Below are 13,537 nucleotides of genomic sequence, written 5' to 3'. Positions count from 1 at the left end.
ATTTTTTCTTCATATTTAAAAAGTAGACAATTAAATTGGTGATGAAGGTGCATCAGGCTTAGGTTCTGCTTTAGCAAATTGCATTAATCTCTCAAATTTGACACTTAATCTTAGTAAAAACAGTTTATTTGTTTTGGATTGTGATATTTTTAATTATAAAAACTAATTAAAAACAAGAAAGCTCTTTTTTATTTTTCTTTTTATTGTGCTTGCTTTTTTTTTGTTCATTTTTTGTTAATTTAACTCATCACTTTATTTTCAACTTTTGCTTTTATTCTTAATTAATCTATCTTATTATTTCATATTTTTTCTTCATTTTTTCCTTCTAATTAACTATTTAATGATATATTTTTTCTTCAATATTTAAAAAGTCTGAATTAAATTGGTGATGAAGGTGCATCAGGCTTAGGTTCTGCTTTAGCAAATTGCATTAATCTCTCAAATTTGACACTTGACCTTGAGTAAAAACAGTTTATTTGTTTTGGATTGTGATATTTTTAATTATAAAAACTAATTAAAAACAAGAAAGCTCTTTTTTATTTTTCTTTTTATTGTGCTTGCTTTTTTTTTGTTCTTTTTTTGTTAATTTAACTCATCACTTTATTTTCAAATTTTGCTTTTATTCTTAATTAATCTATCTTATTATTTCATATTTTTACTTCATTTTTTCCTTCTAATTAACTATTTAATGATATATTTTTTCTTCAATATTTAAAAAGATACAATTATATTGGTGCAAAGGGTGCATCAGGCTTAGGTTCTGCTTTAGCAAATTGCATTAATCTCTCAAATTTGACACTTAATCTTAGGTAAAAACAGTTTATTTGTTTTGGATTGTGATATTTTTAATTTTAAAAACTAATTAAAAACAAGAAAGCTCTTTTTTATTTTTCTTTTTATTGTGCTTGCTTTTTTTTGTTCGTTTTTTGTTAATTTAACTCATCACTTTATTTTCAACTTTTGCTTTTATTCTTAATTAATCTATCTTATTATTTCATATTTTTACTTCATTTTTTCCTTCTAATTAACTATTTAATGATATATTTTTTCTTCAATATTTAAAAAGAGACAATTAAATTGGTGCAAAGGGTGCATCAGGCTTAGGTTCTGCTTTAGCAAATTGCATTAATCTCTCAAATTTGACACTTAATCTTCTGTAAAAACAGTTTATTTGTTTTGGATTGTGATATTTTTAATTTTAAAAACTAATTAAAAACAAGAAAGCTCTTTTTTATTTTTCTTTTTATTGTGCTTGCTTTTTTTTGTTCATTTTTTGTTAATTTAACTCATCACTTTATTTTCAACTTTTGCTTTTATTCTTAATTAATCTATCATATTATTTCATATTATTTCTTCATTTTTTCCTTCTAATTAACTATTTAATGATATATTTTTTCTTCAATATTTAAAAAGAGACAATTAAATTGGTTATGAAGGTGCATCAGGCTTAGGTTCTGCTTTAGCAAATTGCATTAATCTCTCAAATTTGACACTTGACCTTAGGTAAAAACAGTTTATTTGTTTTGGATTGTGATATTTTAAACTATAAAAATGAATATAAAACAAAAAAGCTCTTTGAATTTTTTTTGATAGCTTTGATTTGATTTATTTTTTTATATTTTTTATTCCACAAATGTATTTTATTTATTAATTAAAGAAATAATTTTTAATTTAAAAGTTTATTCTATTTTGATATTTATTTAAAATTTACACTAATTTATTATAAAATATTTAGCTAATTGAGTTTATTATAATAATACAAAGTAATAATCAAGTGTCTTAAATCAAAAAGATTAGTTGTCTTTTTTCCCTATTGATAAATAACTGGTTAAAAAAGGATGAATAAATAAATATTAAATGTTTGAATAATATTATATATTTAATTATATAATATTTTGAAAAAGTTTATTTAACCTAAAATATAAATAGATAGATAAATTTTATTATTTATTTTATATTTATAAATATTTTCATATTTTTGGAAGGAAATAAATTATTTATAAAAAATAAAATAATTTAAAAATTAAATTTACATCAATTAATTAATTCCTCTTAAGCAAACCCTTGATATGATTAAAAATTTAATAGAAAAACCATAAAGATCGTTATAAATTAAAATTAATTATTAATAACATCAATTAAATTCTATTATAAAATTATTTATTTTTATATAAATAATGTTAAAATGCATCAGCCATTCAAAAAAATAGTGATCTCAATTCACTAAATTTTTGAATGGTATTTAGCTATATTAAATTCAATATTCCAACTTTCGCTAAATAGTTATAATTCTTTTAATGAATTTAGCTTTTTAAATACTTTTATTTAAATTATTAATTTGCTACTGTTTAAATTTTAAGATAAATTCTACGTGAATATAAAAATTAATGATTGTAATAATTGATTAACATTTATATATATAATTTAATGTTATATTATTAGCAAAATAAATTTTAGGCTCGTGATTTCTTATAATTATAAAAAAAACTTTATCTTTCTTTTTAAATTCGAATATAATATTTTTTTTATTTTTTAAAATGCAAACTTAAAAGTAAAATATTTTTTTGGAATTTAGCACTTTATCTTAAAAATATTTATAAAATATTAAAATAGAAAGATAAATAAATAAATATTTTATGAAAGTTTTAATGGTTATCTTCTACATTTTAAAATATCTTTTATTTAAATCTAGAACTTTTAAATAATTTCTATTTTTTTCGAGAATCAATTTATTTTTTTCCAAATTGTCTGCTTGAATCAATATTTTAATTTTTATTTTTATTATCATGAGCAAAATTTTAGATTTGGTTCTTGATCTCTTTAAATAATATCATTATAAATATAATTTTGCAGTATTTTCTAAACATGTTTTAATGAAAATGACTACCTACACATACCATACAAACACTTAAAAATTTAAAAGCTTATTTAAAAAGTTAATTTTTAATAATTAAGCATAATATTAAATAAATTTATGGTTTTGAAATTCAACTGTAACCCTTGATTAGGAAGGCGTAGTTAAATAACAAATTAATTTGATTTTATTTATTCATAGTATATTCACTGATCTCTTAAATTTTATCAAAAATTTGGTTTCATTAAGAACTAGTTTATTAACAAATCTAATAATCAATAAAATAGAATTCTAAACAAATAGAATAAAATGAAACTAAAAAATCTTTATAAATTTATGTTTTAAACATAAAAAATATTTCTTTTGCTTAAATAAATGAAATAATTTCAAAAAAGTAAATTTCTAAGTGTTCTCAGTATTATTAAAGAAGATATCTGCATAATTTAACACCAAAATTTAGGTTCAGTCAATAAAACACCAATCCTGATATCACATTGAAAGATGTAGAGTAGGCTTTTCTTGAGATATGTTGTAAGCTAATCCCTAATCTTACAAAATTTACGAAGACTTAGGAAATGTTTAGATAGGAATGGGATAGTTTGAAAAGGCTAAAAAAAGCTTCTATAGTGCTCTGGAAATAAATCCTTAATCTGCCTACGCATATTGCGGTCTAGGAATTATCTACTCTGAATAAAATATGATCAAAGAGTCTGAATAATACTTCTAAAAGTCTTTAGAGCTCAATCCTAAATCAGCTGTCACACTTTGTAATTTAGGAATTCTTTTTGATAAATGCGGAACAATCGATCAGAGAATATTTTATTATTAGTAAGCAATAGAAAGCGATCGAAGTATTGATTAATCATATAATGGACTTGGACTTGCTTATCTTGATAAATAAATGCATGAAAATGCAAAATAGCTATTTTAAAAGTGTCTAGAAGTAAATCCTTAAAACTTTAACGCATATTTGAATTTAGCAACTATATTCAGAATTGAAAGCAATTATTAAGAGAGTATAGTTTGCTTAGAGAGATGCTTAAAAATTGATCGTTAAAGTGATAAGACTTTTAGCATTTATTATTATTTAGCAGATGCTTATTAATAATTAGGTATGATGGAAGATGCCATAGAATATTTAAAGAAGACCATTGAAATTGAACCATAATAGTATTTCCTACATGATAAAATAGGTTATATTTACGAGAAAATGGGTAATTTAGAAGAATCATAAAAACATTTAGAAACTTCTTTGAAAATAAATCCTGAATCAGCTGGAACTTTAGCTAATTTAGGTTTCATAAATATTAAATTAGGAAATTATTAAGAAGCTTATTAATAATTAGAATATGCTCTAAAACTGGATCCTGGTGTCTTATTTTGAGATAAACTCTGAAAATGATAATTTAAATGCTTTGGAACACTTAGGAATTATATCTTTATTTGAAACAAATAATCTTTAAAGACAAGAGTAAATAAATAAAAAAATTATATATAAATTAAAAATTATATAATGATACTTTAGCCACTTACTTTTAATTAATAGCTTAATTATTTTTAAAATAAATTAGATTTTTTTGTTGTTTATTTTAACAATAATTTAACTTTTTTTTCATTTAACCTAATTTATTTATTTTCTTTATATATTAAAAGCGCATTTGTTAGATAAGGCAAGGGATCTATATGAAAAGTTACTTAAATTAGAACCTAATAGTGTAACAATTTTACTTAATTTAGGTGGCTGTTACTATAAATTGGGATAGTTTGAATAAGCAATAAAATATAACTAAAATATTTTATCAATTGATCCAAAGAATTATTTGGCTAACTTCAATTAAGGAATAATTTACTATTAAAAAGGTATGACTGAAAATGCTATTAAATACTTTCAGAAATCTTTTTAGTCAAAATCTAAATATGGTGACGCTATTTACAACTTAGGAATCATTCATGGCTAAAATGGAAACTTATAAGAAGCAGAGTACTTTAATAAGTTGGCTCTATAAACAAATAATGATCTTGCTAAGGTTTATTAATTGCTTAATATCCCAGAATCAGACATTAAAATAACCTCAGAAATAAAAGATATATTTGAAAAAGTATTGAATGCAAAAATTGAGCAAGGAGTTGACTTTTATATTTTAGCTTTTGTTTAAAATTTGTTAGGTTACAAAGGATAAGCATTATATAATTGTGAGATCGCTGTAAAATTAAATGAAATACTAGCCGACGCATTTTAACTCAAAGGATAAATACTAAAATAATAAGGCTAATAAAAAGAAGCCATTAAATGCTTTGATAAATTTCTTGAATTAAAACCATATTCAACATTCCCTAACTAAAAAATGCGAAGAGTAGTAATTAATATTTTTTTTATTTTAAAAACAAAATATTATTTATTTATTAATTTTACAAAAGAAACATCTAATTTAATGTTTTATTTATTTATGTTGTGTTATTGCATAATTAATAAGTTTTCTTATCTAAAAATAAAATATATTAATTAATTAATACCTTAATTCTTTTTATTTTCATTTTTAACTAATTATCTTGATTAAATTTATATTAAAATATTAATATATTTTTTTTTAATTCTTTAAGTATCATATTTTTTTAAATAAATGAATAAATATTATTGAAAAAATATTATTTTTTTTTGGAAAATTTATACGAACTTGTAAATTTTTTTTTAAGAAAACAGGTTTTCTTTTAATTTAGAAAAATTTTATTTGGAATTTAACGAAAATAAATAAATAAATTTAAAATTGACAACATTGTTGAACAAACAAACAAAGAAACAAACAACAAATTATTTATTTGTAAATAAAATATTATAAATTTAAATTTTAAAGGTAAGATTTTTTAATGAAACCTTTATACATTTATAAAAATATAAAAAAACATATATAAAATAATTAAAGTTGTAGTAATTTAAAATTATATTTTTAAATAATTAATTTATTTATTAGTTTGCTTTTTTGTTTGATTGTTTTTTTGTTTGTGTTTTTTTGATGTTTTTTTTGTTTTTTACTTTTGTATTATAAGTTGTAATTCAATTAGTAACAATTTCTAGTTTGTCATAAATTGCATCACATTATGGACATTTTATATTTTATTATCCAGCTTTTGATTGAAGATAAGATGTTATGCAATAATAGCAGAAAATGTGCTTACAATTGTTTATTTATCTAGGCATAGTCATTTAAGAGTCTTCACATACTCCACATTTAACATCTGCTATGTCTTATGAGGCATCGTTTGAGATAGAACCTAGAAATGTGGTAAACATGAAGAGATTGCTCACCATTTTAAACAAACGCATGTTATTTGCTAAAGGAAGAGCAAATTTAACAAAATCTGAAATAATTCCCCATATAATTGTTCTGTTAATTAGCTCAAAATCTAAATATCTGACAACTTAAGAATTTATATAGCCCATTTATATGCCACATATTCTTTCTTCAATCGATCTATACTTTCCATTAATCAAAAAGCTAACAAAATTAGCTAAATTTAAAACTTTATATATTTTTTCGCCAACATCTAATATTTTTTTGAGTATTTTATAAAATTTGCTTTCTTCTTGATCATTGTTGCCATTGTTAGATATATTTCTCAGAGTAATTAAATTATGAAGTTTGTTAATTGCATAAGTGCCGACTACTTTAACTAAGAAAAAAATAATTTTTCTCTTATTAGACAAGTTTCCGTTTTCAAGCAAATCACTTGCTGTATATTTAACGTTTTATAGTTAGTTTCCTGGTAAATTGTTATTTTTATTCACAGTTTCTCTAAAATAAATGAAATCAACTATTAAATTGAATTCTGGAATGTATTTATTAACTGTCTATGGATTAAAGTATTGAAACGCTTTTACTAACCCATCTTTAAGAAGGTTTGAACATTCTTAATCTATTTTCAAAGCTTCGAGCTGATTTATTCTTTCTGTTTGGTACTCCTGCATCATTCTCTTTAACCTAAAATTTCTTTTTTTATTAAGCCTAGCAATTATTTGCAAAAATTATATTTATGAGTAGAAATAATTAATAACTATTCAAATTATGACAAATCAAATTTTATCATTCTATCTAAGAATCCTAAAACCCTTCAATTACATCATCAAAAATCAATTAAAGATACTCAAATAAATCACTAATATTTTAAATTCAATATCATCGTAAATCCATTAACCAACTAAGACACAAAAATTAGAAATTCTAGAAAAATTCCAACAAATTAATTAATTAATGCTGCTTTCAATATTAAAACAAATCTAAAATATTTATAGTAAAATTAATTCATACATTGAATGAAATTTATTTAAATTCTAAGAATGAATAGATTTTAGTTTAATTTCATTTATTTTTATAATTAGATTGATTTTCTGTCAATTTTTTAACTCTACTTTTTTATTATGAAACTCTTTGATATTTTTATAACAAATCATAAATATTATTTAAAAATATAAACAAATAAATTAAACCAAATAAAATAATGAAATAAATTTAAAATATGGAATTATCATTCGTATATTTAACAAATAAAAGACAGCAGCTTTCAATATTATTTAAAATTAATTAGTTTTTTGAGAGAAATTTATTTGATTTTTAGTCATTAATAGATTTTAATTATATTTGATATTTTTATTTCATTCATTAATAGATTATGTATGTTTACTCAATTAACCTTTTGATTCTTTAGCTCTTTTAATTTATTGTGAAATTGTAAAATATTTTTATTACATATCGCAGCAAAGATGATGCAAAAATACTTTAGATCTGCTTTTTTATTATGAAATTCTTTGATATTTCTACTACAAATCATAAATATTATTTAAAAATATAAACAAATTAAATCAAATCAAATAATTTATAATGAAATAAATTGCAAATATGAAATTATCATTAGCATATTTAACAAATAAAAGGTACCAGCTTTCACTATAAATTAAAAAAAATCTAAAATATTTACTTAACATTTATTTAATTCATTTTTGAATAAAATTTATAAGATTTTTATGAATTAATCAAATTGAATAAAATTTGATATTTTTAATTCATTCATATATAGACCATAAACACTCAATTAACCTTTTGATTCTTCTTTTCTTATTGTAAAATATTTTAATTATATATCACAAAGATGATGCAAATTGATAGATAAATAAATAAAGCCAACTTAAATAATTTAATAAAAAAATCTAAAATATTTATTTAATATTTAATTCATTTTTTGAATAAAATTTATAAGATTTTTATAAATTAAACAATTTATTTTAGTTAAATTTAAGATTTTTATTTTATTCATTTATAGAAAATATTTATAGAAAATGTACACTCAACTCTATTAACCTTTTAATTCTTTAGCTCTTTTTTTATTGTAAAATTGTAAAATATTTTTATAATTTTCACAAAGAAAGATGATGCAAATTGATAGATAAAAAAATAAAGCCAACTTAAATAATTTAATAAAAAAAATCTAAAATATTAATTTAATATTTAATACATTTTTTGAATAAGATTTTTATGAATTAATCAATTTTAGTTAAATTTAAGATTTTTATTTCATTCATTTATAGACTATGTGTACTCAATTAATCTTTTAATTATTTTGCTCTTTTTTTTCTTGTAGAATTCTAAAATATTTTTATGATTTTTCTTAAAGATGATGCTAATTGATAAATAAATAAAGCCAACTTAAATAATTTACAATGAAAAAAATTCTATGTCAATTTAAAAAATAGATTTTGAAAGAATTTAATATGAAAAACAAAATTTTAATTTAGAATTAATAAATGAAATTATGATAATATATTTGTTTAAACAAATTAGAATTTATATTTGAAATATTAAAATATTCCATAACACTTTGGGTTGACTTAGTTGTTAAAAGAAAGAATGAATCCATCCATGATAAGCATAAATAATAGATAAGATTTGATAAAAAGTGAGTGATCTAAAATTAATTTATGATAATGTGAATAGTAATTAGATTAACATGATATTTGATTCTTGATAAGATCTATCTATCTAAGCTATTTATTTCATCCAAAATTTCTATAAGAATCTAAGATATTAATTAAACAGTAAAATTAATCAATTAATTGATATTTCATTCAAAATTAAAAAGCATATTTAAGAAAGAATAGCTAGCAAAATAAATACATTTAAAATGGTCTTCTATATTATTGGCTTAGGTTTAGGTGACGAAAAGGACATTTCCGTTAAAGGTTTGGAAATAGTCAAAAAGTGTGATGAAGTTTACTTAGAACATTACACTTCTATCCTTGGTGTTTAGAAGGAAAAGCTCGAAGAACTTTACGGTAGATAAATTATTATGGCTGATAGAGAAATGTGCGAAGAAGGTATTGATACCATTTTAGAAAATCTCTCAAAAACACCTGAAAAAAATGTAGCTTTTTTGGTTGTTGGTGATCCTTTCTGTGCCACCACTCACTCTGATGTTTAATTAAGAGCCATTCAATTAGGCATTAAAGTAGAAATTGTTCACAATGCATCCATCATCAACGCTATTGGTTGCACAGGAATGCAAGTTTACAGATTTGGCGAAACCATCTCTATTCCTTTCTTCACCGAAAAGTGGAGACCTTACAGTTTCTATGAAAAGATTAAAAAGAACAGAGAAATGGGATTACATACTCTCTGCTTGCTTGATATTAAGGTCAAAGAAAGAACTGACGAAAACATTCTTAAGGGTAAAAAAATATACGAACCTCCCAGATTTATGAGTTGCAAAACAGCAGTAGAATAACTCTTAGAAGCAGAAGAAAAAATTGCAGGAAAAGCTTTCTCAAAAGAAACCAAGTGTGTTGGTGTTGCCAGAGTCGGTTTCTCAGACTAACTCATTAGATCAGGCCAAATGTCTGATTTCTTAAATATTGAAATGGGTCCTCCTCTTCACTCCTTTGTAATCTGTGCTGATGAACTCCACCCTATCGAAGAAGATATGTATAAATTCTACAACTAAAACTCTCAAAAGAAAGACGAATGAATATAGCAATACAAACAAATATAATTTAAATGACCTTTTGAAGTGATTTGGTAGAATTTTCAAAATAAAAACACTTGATAAAAAGTAAAAATTTAAGCAAGCAAGCAAACAAAAAATTAAATAAATAAATATATAGAAGTAATTGTATAAATTAAACTAAGTTAGTAAGTATATAATATCTGGATACATCTAAATTAGCAATTAGTTAGTTAATTATTTATTAAATATAATTGTATGTAATAAATATTCTATGTTTTTTACTTTCAATAGTCAACTCATTTTGATATTAATTAATCAATAAATAGTATCATCATTTCATCTAAATTTTTATTTTACAAATCATTCATTTTTAAACTTTTTATTTATTTTTAATTAAAAATCAAATATTTTTTTTCTTGTGCAAAATAGATTAAAATATTTTTTTATTATGATTTTGAAAAGTGAGACCTGGCAGCAATTTCTTGGGAAGGTAAGTCAATCACAATTCTATCTCAAACCAAGCAGTTATAAAATAAATTCAGATAAATATATAGATATTTTATAACAACATTTATATCATTTCTTCAAAACTTTAATTCTAATTCTATCTAGAACTAGAGGTAGCTAAAAATTCTTTTAACTCGTGTGTGATAATTATACTAATTATATTTATGCTTAAAAAATCAAATTTATAATAAAATATTTAAAAGCATTTATTATCAATCACCTTCTAAACTAACCTGATTTTAGTGTGATAGAGCATGTAAGCTCAATATTAAGGTATAAGTTGAAAGTTAAAATCATAAAAGCTAAGTTTATTTTTGAGATAAAGAATATATATTGTTTTAATATTAACTTATTTAAACAATTTTCAAAAAAGATTCACGGTCTTACTTATTTAAAAAATTTTCAAAAAGATTGATTGAATTTATAAGATTATTATAAACTGTTAAATAACTTGCTATTGTTTTAAAAAATATTTTATGATAAGAAAGACTTCATAGTATATAATATTTCTCTTAAGCTAATATTTGATAATATTTACAATTTTTATATTAAAAAAAATAAATTTCTAAAAATTAGAATTGAATAGTTGTAAAACGGATTATTGATTTAGATGTAAATTTAAAATATTGAAATATTGATTGATTAAGCCAAAAAATGCTGAAGGCAAACAAAAAAACAAATATTGATATTTGAAAATAAATTTGAGTTAATGAATGAATATTTTTTAATATTTAAATTAAATAGCTATTTGTCAAGCAACACTCATGATCATCTTCTAAGCATAGACTTATATTTTTTGATGAGTTAATCTTCAGCATCATCAAGGAAGCCTTAATATTGTTGAAGTTCAAGATTTTCTGTTTGATAAAAAATATTTAAAATTATATATATTTTAAAAGCTGTTTATTTATTTGTTTAATTACCTTTTTCATTTTAGAAGAACTTTTGGTTAGCAGATCCAGTTTAGTTATTTTATTATTGACCAAACATGCCTTTCATTTGATTCATTTATTCCATTGGGTTCATCATGTTTCCTAAACCACCCATGCCACCCATCATGCCTCCCATACCAGGCATAGCAGGCTTGATTCTTCTAGTCAAAGCTATGCAAAGAATAAAGTAAAAAATTAAATTTTAATGCATTTTTTACATTAAAATCAATAGAAATATTTAATGAAAATAAAGTATTGATATATATAATTACATTCTTTGGCTCTGAGGTCTGATTCGGATTCGTCTTCATTTTTTAAGAAAATACTGATCAACTATGAAAGAGAAGATAAGACCAAGAAGTAAAGAGACAAAGAAGAAACGTATCTGACATTTAAATTCATCATATTCATACCACTTTAAAGCATTTATCTGAACTTTTAGGTTAAAGGGAAAGGAACACGTGCAACGATGAAACCTGAAAAGAGATATCTGACCCAACTGAAAAGAACGATCATAGGTACGGCCATAGTGATATTACCCTTAAGCATATCCATCATTTGGTTAGAATTCATAGGCATTTGAGGAGCGCCATTATTATTTGTTTCAGGAGCAGGTCTTTCACCTCTTTCAACTAAATAACCTTTTGTTCTGTCCTTACATAAATGATACTTTCTGCGATTGAAAGAAGCTTCTTTCAATAAACCTCCGTGCTTAACCAAGTTTTAACATCTCATTAATTGCAACCTTTTAAATTAAATATTTGTTAAAACAACATGCTTGTTTATTTTTATTTAAATCTATTTGAGCTATTTAAAATCTGTTTGATGCAATATTAATTTGCAAAAAATAAATTATTTCAATCATGATGAATTCTTTGTCTAATTTATAAACTAAAGATTATTTACTTATCGCTGACATCAACTTATTCAGTCTTTGAACTTGCCTTTGGAATCTAAACTTTGTTGCCACTAATTGTCAAGTAATGTCTAATCAAAGTAACCTAAATTGTTTAATTTTAATATCATTTATTTGAAAATTCATAACAAATAGTTCTCCTCAAAAATGCGATTTAAATGTTTCTTTTATGTAAAATGGAGGCAGATAAACGAATATTATGATAAAATAAGGAATGCTAAGTACCATAATCATGACAATAACGATGGGGAAGAAAACCCAATCTCTAATTTTATGATCTATAACTATATCTTACATTATCTCTCCTTATGGATTTTTACTATCTATCAATCTAGTATTGTTTCCTAAAAACTAAAATTACAATAAATCTATTAAATTTTGATTTAATTAATCAAATATATTATTATTTATTTATTGCATATATTTTCTCACTATTTAAATTTTTGTAATCTTTTAAAGAATCTTAAACCTCCTTTATTAAAATGAATTATGTATGTTTGACAAACAGATTAAGAAGACTATTCTATTCTTTTTCAACTTATCTTAAAATTTAACTTTGTATAAACACAATAATAAAAGCCCAAAAAAGTAATTTAATTTTAATTTCAATTATTATTTTAAAATAATTAATCTATTTTAATTTTATTGTTGCTTTACTTTTAAAATATTTAGTCTAAATTATTCAAAAATTTTTTTATCTATTCAAGTAAAAACAAATTCTATAAATCAAGATCATTTGATCTAATTTTAAAAAGCATTTTATAATACTCTAATATACCACAAATAATTGAGTTAAATTTTCCTAATATATATTTTAATTTAAAATGACATTTTTAAAAACAATCAAAACAAACTAAAAGATAGAAAATAATTAGATAAAGAAATAATTAAATTGTTTAGAAAGATAAAAAAATATTTATAAAGCTCATAATCAAATTGATCTTGTGTGCCTATAAAAATATAAATTTAAATTTATAATTTAATAAAAATAATATTTTAAATGAATTAATTATATTTATAATAAATCAATATATATACTAATGAAAAATTTATTGGTTTTTTTTTCCACTAAAAACTTAAAACTACAATTTTTACATTTTAATTTTTTAATTTAACTAATGCATACCAATATTTATCTGAATAAATTAATTAATTTTTTAGCAAAATAAAATAAATTAGAATAATTCTAAATTCAAAAATAAAGTTTTAGGCTAATGAAAGAATTGTAGGTAAAGCATGATAAATATAAATAAGTCTCAGATAAGCAACAATTAATCAATTTAAGAAAGAAATAAATAAAGAATATAAATTAATAGTTTTAATAATAATAATATATAT

General features: G+C 21.4%; 5 protein-coding genes across 5 annotated transcripts; 3 read left to right on the top strand and 2 right to left on the bottom strand. All coding sequences in view use genetic code 6, as the record gives it.

The window, feature by feature from the left end:
* Positions 1-3,497: 3,497 nt before the first annotated feature.
* On the top strand, positions 3,498-4,238 carry TTHERM_00833880 (tetratricopeptide repeat protein; the record flags this gene model as incomplete). Its single annotated transcript, XM_001013695.2, has 1 exon — positions 3,498-4,238. A coding segment is annotated over one exon (741 nt), but the record flags the coding sequence as incomplete, so codon positions are not given.
* A 26-nt stretch (positions 4,239-4,264) lies between these two features.
* Positions 4,265-5,479, top strand: TTHERM_000833879 (tetratricopeptide repeat protein; the record flags this gene model as incomplete). Its single annotated transcript, XM_012797035.1, has 3 exons — positions 4,265-4,325; positions 4,508-5,211; positions 5,456-5,479. The coding sequence occupies 3 exons, from the start codon at positions 4,265-4,267 to the stop codon at positions 5,477-5,479; spliced, it is 789 nt and encodes a 262-aa protein (XP_012652489.1).
* A 427-nt stretch (positions 5,480-5,906) lies between these two features.
* On the bottom strand, positions 5,907-6,821 carry TTHERM_00833870 (Pex2/Pex12 amino terminal region protein; the record flags this gene model as incomplete). Its single annotated transcript, XM_001013694.2, has 1 exon — positions 5,907-6,821. One exon carries the CDS (start codon positions 6,819-6,821, stop codon positions 5,907-5,909), a length of 915 nt encoding a protein of 304 aa, XP_001013694.2.
* Positions 6,822-9,025: 2,204 nt separating this feature from the next.
* Positions 9,026-9,865, top strand: TTHERM_00833850 (diphthine synthase; the record flags this gene model as incomplete). The annotated part of the gene is made up of 1 exon (XM_001013692.1): positions 9,026-9,865. The coding sequence occupies one exon, from the start codon at positions 9,026-9,028 to the stop codon at positions 9,863-9,865; it is 840 nt and encodes a 279-aa protein (XP_001013692.1).
* Positions 9,866-10,957: 1,092 nt separating this feature from the next.
* Positions 10,958-12,631, bottom strand: TTHERM_00833840 (integral membrane protein). The gene is made up of 5 exons (XM_001013691.3): positions 12,425-12,631; positions 12,190-12,284; positions 11,556-12,028; positions 11,275-11,454; positions 10,958-11,208 (listed from the first exon to the last, which is right to left on the bottom strand). Exons 1-5 carry the CDS (start codon positions 12,617-12,619, stop codon positions 11,120-11,122), a joined length of 1,032 nt encoding a protein of 343 aa, XP_001013691.3. The 5' UTR covers positions 12,620-12,631; the 3' UTR covers positions 10,958-11,119.
* Between the last annotated feature and the right edge of the window lie 906 nt (positions 12,632-13,537).

Source organism: Tetrahymena thermophila, assembly GCF_000189635.1.
Source record: "Tetrahymena thermophila SB210 genomic scaffold scf_8254672, whole genome shotgun sequence".
Taxonomy (NCBI): Eukaryota; Ciliophora; class Oligohymenophorea; order Hymenostomatida; family Tetrahymenidae; genus Tetrahymena; species Tetrahymena thermophila.
The sequence above is the reverse complement of the archived record's forward strand: the minus strand, read 5'-3'. Positions and strand labels throughout refer to the sequence as shown.